General features: G+C 50.1%; 1 protein-coding gene across 1 annotated transcript; it reads right to left on the bottom strand.

The window, feature by feature from the left end:
• Positions 1-218: 218 nt before the first annotated feature.
• On the bottom strand, positions 219-6,929 carry PEX2_063360 (putative tRNA-splicing endonuclease; the record flags this gene model as incomplete). The annotated part of the gene is made up of 4 exons (XM_016743607.1): positions 219-314; positions 379-465; positions 525-6,843; positions 6,907-6,929. The coding sequence occupies 4 exons, from the start codon at positions 6,927-6,929 to the stop codon at positions 219-221; spliced, it is 6,525 nt and encodes a 2,174-aa protein (XP_016593849.1).
• Between the last annotated feature and the right edge of the window lie 191 nt (positions 6,930-7,120).

Below are 7,120 nucleotides of genomic sequence, written 5' to 3'. Positions count from 1 at the left end.
TCTCTTTTTGAAGGCATATCAAAGAATTTGATGACATAGTGAAGTAGTGAAAGGACCCGAATGTGGGTTGTAGTGTACCGCTGGAAAGACGAGAGAAGATACATGTCAAGATAATGTTCATCATAGGTATTTGAGACCATTAAATTAACTACATGACAGACACATGACATGGCGTCATGTGGATGCTGGCAAGTGCATTGGGATTGCTCTGGTGGCGCTTACTTGCGCTTTGGCTTAGGTCGGATGAAAGGATCTGTCTCCTTCTTTTTGCGTATCATCGGGGGTCGAGGCTTGGGAGCACCTTGGTTGGGAGCCTATATCAATAATATATCAGCATGAGTAATTAATAAAGGGGTTAGCGAAGAGTATGACGCTTACAGTTGCTCCTGGTCTCATCGGCGGAGCCCTTGTCGGGTCATTTTCGGTCGGATACGCCCGGCCATCGCGGGAAGGTGTGATGAGACCCTAAGAAAGCATCAGCATATATGAAATCTAGTTAGTTGATTCAGTGGGTAGGAACTCACTCCTGGTGGGCCGTTAGTTGGCGGGCCCTTGGTTGGCGGGCCCTTGGAACCATTGCGAGCATTGGCCACTGGGTTGTCGCGAGAGGGACCAGAAAGACCAGGGTGCCCAGAAAGACCCGGATGACCACTGACTCTTGAGACATTTGGAGCACGGGGAGCCGGACCAGATAGACCGGGATGAGCACTACCCAATGGGCCCCTTGGAGCATTGATTGGGGGACGTGGCTGGCCGGTACGAGGACGTTGGGCTTGTGGCCCATCAGAGGCAGAGTCTTCACGTTTTCTCTTTGTGGAATTATCAACAGGGGTTGAATTTGTGGCTTGAACAACAGGGATTTTGGGGTTGTGTCCTCCCAGTTGACGCTGTCGCTGACGCTCAGTGAATGAATCTTGACGTTGCTTGAGGTTGAACTCGTCCCTCTCAATGCGGGATTTCTCAAACTTTGAAAGAACTTTTGTGGACTTGCAGTTACTGGACAAATGACCACATTCGCCGCATTCAAGACATCGTTCAGCACGGCAAGCATTCTTGGTATGGCCAGCCTGACCGCAGCGGAAACAGTTTCCTCGAGCATTTGCTTTTGCCTCGTCATTGTCGCAGTTGTGAGTGAAGTGATCGGCGCTTCCACAGATCCCACACATTTTCGTCGTATCTAAGCCCTTGCTTCCCCCAGAAGGTCCACTGGGTCGTGGAATTGGGGGTGAGCTGCGCCTAGAGGTAGGGGCCGAGACGGAGGGCGAGTCAAGGCCAATAGAAGCCGATGAAGGTCGGGAAATTGGCGGTGCAGGGGGTTCATAGTCTGGAGAGTCTGGCGTTTCTTCAGTGCCAGGGTCAACCATTTCAATCTCTTTGTAGCCAGTGAACTGCGGCTTCTGCAGGATTTTCAAAATATCACCCTCCGTGTAGACATTTCGCTCCCGCGCATTCTTGATGAGTCCATTCCAGAACTGGCCCTGTTCCAGGGATTGCGAGTTACCTAGAACCCAAAGCGATGACTTGGCACGGGTGAGACCGACGTTCATACGGCGGATATCAGCCAAGAAACCGATACCCTTGTTGGATGCTCGCACACAAGAGAAGATAATGACTTCGCTTTCTCTACCTTGGAAAGCATCAGTCGTATTGAAATCGACCTTCTTCAGAATTTCTTCGCCGTATCGTTGGGTAAACTGGTTCTTGAGCTCTCTCAGTTGACCCTTGTAAGGTGTGATGATGCCAATCTTGCCCGCAAAGTCGTAGCCTTTGACATCTGTGATCAAACGATCATACAGTTGCATGGCCACTTGCAATTCTGCGTAATTGATCAAGGAATGCCCTCTGGCCGCAGATGAGTGCATGCCCTGAACATCGAAGAATCGGTAAGGACTGAGAAGCTCGCTTTGATGCCAGGGACGCCGACGAAGCTTAGCCATGTCCGGTCCATCCTGCAACTTGCCATCGTAGAATGTCACACTGGGGAAATAACTGATGGCTGGATGCATACGGTATTGGATATCCAGCAAGTGTACGTCTTGAGGGTGATTCTTCTGCATGCGGACGAACAAACTTTGTTCATACTGGAACTTGGAGGCCATTTTTGACAGGACAGTTGGAGGCAACTGTTTGGGATCACCGACAAGAACACACTTCGAGCAGCCGTACTTCAGTGGGATAAGAGCACTGAGTTCAATACACTGTGCTGCCTCATCAATAATGACAGTCTCAAACTCGACATTCATACCCTGGAAAATTTCATGTCCAGAACCACTGAGCGTAGTGCAAATGACATGAGATTCGTTGATAATTTGTTCTTGGATCCGCCGTTTATGCATATCAGCATTACGGGCCAGCGTGTGGTTCTGATCACGAGCCTTATCAATGGATGCACTCAGTTGAGATCGTTTCTTTTTCATCAAGTCAAACTCGCGCTCCAGCTCTTCCGGAGGAGGTAGTCCCTTTGCTCGTGCCTCATCAAGTTGCCCACGAAGCTCTTTGAATGAAGTATCAGTGGTCTTATGCTCTTCGTAGAGCTTCTGCAAGTCGACGCCATTTCCTTTGCTGGGATCCTGGTTCAGACGGGCATTGACCATCTCATCGAGTGTAACGTCCAACACTTTGGTGTTGATCGCGTCGCTTCTTCCTAGACGAAGGACAGAGACCTTTTCTTGCCGGCCATGAGTCGTCCTCACACCTTCCTTCAATCTCATGACTAACTCGTCGACGGCGGCATTACTAGGCGCACACAAAAGGAGTTTCTTTGAAAGAGCATTTCTCGCAGCAGGGGCACCATTAACTTTGATCAACTGTTTCCCAAGCACGTCGCTTAGGAGACTTCCGACAAGTGCGATGATGGTCTTGGTCTTTCCTGAACCAGGAGGACCTTGGATGAGAGTAAATGCGTCGTTGTCGACGGCCGACTTGATGGCTCTTGCCTGAGCGCGATTGATGGAGTAATTATCCATGATGGGCTGAAGTCTTGTGTCCGAATAAGTGAGAAGAGGCGAAGGCTTAGCCAAGACAATCTCTTCACAAAGATCATAGTACTGCAATGCCATCAGGGCACCGTATTCGCGCTCCACCGGGGTCAAAGAGGTGATCTTGGCGCCCCAGGCCTCGGTTCCTGGCCCAAAAGAAGACAGGAACTTGTTACTCCCAGGATTGACTCGATATGTGACCTCCATCTTTTTGTTCTTCCGATTGACACCACAGACACGCGCGAGAACATGGGGCACACTTGGGTCGGTAGTGAGGTTGGGCGAGTTGGAGAACAAGACCAAGTCACCTTCACCCATGCTGAAATCCTTGGGAAGGAGACCAAGCGGCTGGGTGCTAAATTCGATCCACGAGTCGACAGCCAATCGGGTCATGACTTTGACTTCGAATGGTCGGAAAGAACCTTCATCCTTCGCCTGCTGGAAACCTTGCCACGCCTCGAGAATCAACAAAGGTTCGAATGTACTCTGATAGTCATCGGGGGTGCGGAACGTGTTTGAGACCAGGGAATAATCAGTGCGGTCCGATGTAGGAGGAAGATCGCCGGTTGCGAAAAAGTCCCAGGAGAGGATTGAGTGGTGAAGAGAACCCAGATCTGGAGCCAGGCGAGCCCGCATGTCCCTGACAGACCGCTGGCGCTTGACCTTTTTGACGGGTTGTTGTTGAAGGGATTGTTTCTTGCTCAATTCGTAGGCCGCGACAGCGTCGGGTTTCTTCGGTCTGGCACCAAAGAGTTCCTTGTCTAATTCATCTTCGCTCTCAGAATTAGACTCGTCACCAGAGGAGACCATCATGCTATCTGCGGGGGTTGTATGATCTTTACCCTTGATACCAATACCTTTCAGGCCAGAGCCTTGTTCAGCTGTTTGCTCCCCAACGCCATATGCGGACGTGTTCTTCTTGAGTCTGGCGAGCTCAATCTGATCACGCTTCTTCTTGGCCTCCCTTTCCCGTTCGCGCTTCTCGCGGAAAGATAGAACGTGGGTGGTGTCATCGTGGGCGCGTACAGGAGGAACTGACTTGGGGAACATGCTCGGACGGAAAATCTCCGGACGATTCTTGATAGCTGTCGAGGATCGCATTTTGGCGGCTTTTTCAGCTTCTCGTTTGGCTTGGGTTGCGAGGCGAGCTTTGTTGAATTCGACAGAAGAAGACAGTTCAAGAAGAGTTTGGTCGTTCAAGATATCATCATCAAAGTCATCGTCACTGGTAATGCGAGAGGAGGGGCTTGAGGTATCAGAGGGTTTGGCAAAAGCGGTGATCGAAGACTGTTTCTTAAGAGAAGCAGTTGAGGCAGTGACGACAGGTTTCTTGTAATACGCCTCCAATGAGCGGACTAATTCTGCCTTTTCACGTTGATTGAGGATTGTTTTGATTGTGCCATTGACAGCAACCCCCTCAATAAAGCTCAATGCATCTGGCCTCACAGTGGTCACATTCATCCCACCCAACCTGCGCAGAAGCTTTGCCACCAACCCTACGAGAGTAGTTGCCAGGAACTCATCTTTCAACCTAAGCCATTTTACCATGGCACTCATTGTAGCAGTTGGTGACTTGAGGAAATTCTCGGATGCAGAGGTCTGCCCCGGATCCGCATTCCCTACAGCCCCCAAGAACACACCATACTGATCAAAGAGAAGGTCGGCGAACTGGATGGTGTCACGGCAAAATTCAAGCATGACAGTCTTATCATTACCCCGAAGGTGCCATGCCTCGGTCTCATCAAAGATCGTAGTCAATGCCAGCCACAGATACTCCCAGAGCTTCTGTAGCGACATGACCTCCCGGCGATCAGCGAGATTACGAGTTCGTAGCATACCGGTTTGACTGTCACATAATATCTCTACAATGTCTGTACCAGTGTGTAGCATTCTTGGGGCGGGCGCAAAAGTCTTCATGGTTGAGATCCGACGAAATGACCAACTGAGGCCGTAGATCGTAGTCGTGAATGAAGATTGGAGGAGGTGAGAAATGGCATCTCGCCGAGCTGACTGGCCGCTGACGGCCTTGATCAGGTCAACCGCAGCTGTATATGTGTCATAGTCGGCGGCAAACAAAGCTGAAATCACAGCGCTACTAGTATCCTGACTTCGGAACAACGTTTCAAGGTGCTCGGGTGGAAAGTCTGCAAGACGACCGATGATTCGACTTGAGAGGTTGGTGAGATGGCCATATATCATGTTGAAGTGGGTTTTCTCCTTGTTCCCTTCTCCCTTCGTGGGAAACATCTCCAACCCAACCAGGGGCAAGATTCCTAGGAGGGCCGAACTTGACAGAGGGAGGTTATCCCGGTGGAGGTGCTTAATGACAGCATCCCATATGGGCGCCGAGTAGGTAGATACTCCATGTGCGAGGGTACCGTGCTTTAGAAGTGCCTCATAATCGGTCTTCAATGATTGACACTCTAATGCCAAGGTGTTGCGTACAACTTCCATGCACTGCGTGCGAATATTCTCCTGCCGACTTCGCTCAACATCAAAAGTCGGAGGGTTGATGATTACGCTAATTGTATCGCCAACCACTCCCATCGTCTCTGCCAACACAATCCGAGTAACTGTACCCCGAGAAGACTCATTTTCCGTGAAGCGGCGTAGTGTTTGAAGGAGGCTGGCCAAACCGATATCAAAGCAGTGATACCGTGACAAATTAGGATATTGGGTATCTTGAAGGCGGCCAAGTAACTGCAATGTCAAGAACCGACAGGCAGACGGCTGGTGGGCACCCTTCAGTGAGCCGAGGAAGGGATTAATCCAGGAGAGCATATCTTTCAATGCGGACCTCTCAAAAGGCTCACCCTCAGAGGTTTCCAGGAGAAATGTGTTAAACTGTGTGTTGTAGAATGTTTGCTCCATGATTGCTTGGGGAGAGATGGTTTGCATGGCATCCCAAAAATCAACTGGGGCTTTTTCAAGGAATAATTGGATGGTATTGAGAAGGAATCGCAAGCCCGGCGCAGGTATAGAGAGATGATCCACGGAGAGACGGCAAGGGTCTATTTCCAACCCTCGAAGTTGATGTGTAATCTGCTCTTTGCCCAGCCTTCGGACAACAAGCGGCATGCCTCGCCACAACCTCTGAATGACTGCAAATTGCGGTGGTTGTTGCGATGCAGCTCGTAGGGCCATCAACAGGCCATCGCGTACCGCCCATTCAAATTCTTGGGTAGTGGGAGGCCGCGCATATCGTGACCATGACTGAATAGCCCAGAAGCTTCGGAATTGATTAGAATCAAAAAGAAAGCGAGAAACTGCAGGAATATAATCTGAAACTTTCAAGCTTCGTTTGGTTTGAATGAGCTTGAATGGCTCATCAAAATATTCCTGCAGGAGGCTTTCGTTGCGCAGCATGGCTTCACAGCTCAGTGTCTCGAATATTGACAGCAACGCAGCCCTGTCCAAGACATCCAAGCCAATTTTCTCCGGTGGGATCTGCTTCAACTGTGTTGTGGCGGTCGTCAAGTTGCGAGTGATTCGCCGAATGTCCCACTCGTCGATTCTCTGGGCGAATGCCTCAATATCATCTTCATGATAGTTCTCCTCCTTTAGCAGGTCCATGAGCCAAATCTTGCCAATGTAATAATGCTTGATGCATAAATCACATTTCTCCAGCGACTCGTCTAGTTTTGCCAGGATCCAGTTCTGGTCGTCCTCTACGCCATCCTTATGGTATGCCAGGATGCGCATGGATGAGAGAAAACTCTCTCTTCGAGCCGTTGCTTCGGCCACAATATCCTTGATGGTTTTCCCCCCTTCATCCACTTGCTCTAAATCTTCATAGCGTCCATGGTCGTCGTCGTCTTTCCGAGGGCAGAAGAGGTGGGTGGCCTCCGGGAGGGCTTTGAGTTCTCTGTACGACACACAATCTAGTTAGTTCCAGCTCATGCGCCTCAAAGTAATTTCTGAGGCCTACCTGATTGCAGCCAGAAACTCCATGGCGACAGTAGTCTCGAATTGTGGAGCTAGTTGTTTGGGAATGACAGAGTGCGCGCATTTCCTTCATCCCATGGACAAAGCAGCTAGAACATCGTTTTGCCGAGAGATAACACTGATCTCAAAGTGATTCCACGAGCTTTGACTCAACTGCTGGTGAGAAAATCAAATGATGGGACAGGAGGCTCAAGCGA

The sequence above is a fragment of the Penicillium expansum genome (assembly GCF_000769745.1).
Source record: "Penicillium expansum strain MD-8 chromosome Unknown contig203, whole genome shotgun sequence".
In the NCBI taxonomy this organism is placed as follows: Eukaryota; Fungi; Ascomycota; class Eurotiomycetes; order Eurotiales; family Aspergillaceae; genus Penicillium; species Penicillium expansum.
This window is presented reverse-complemented; position numbering and strand designations above follow the sequence as displayed.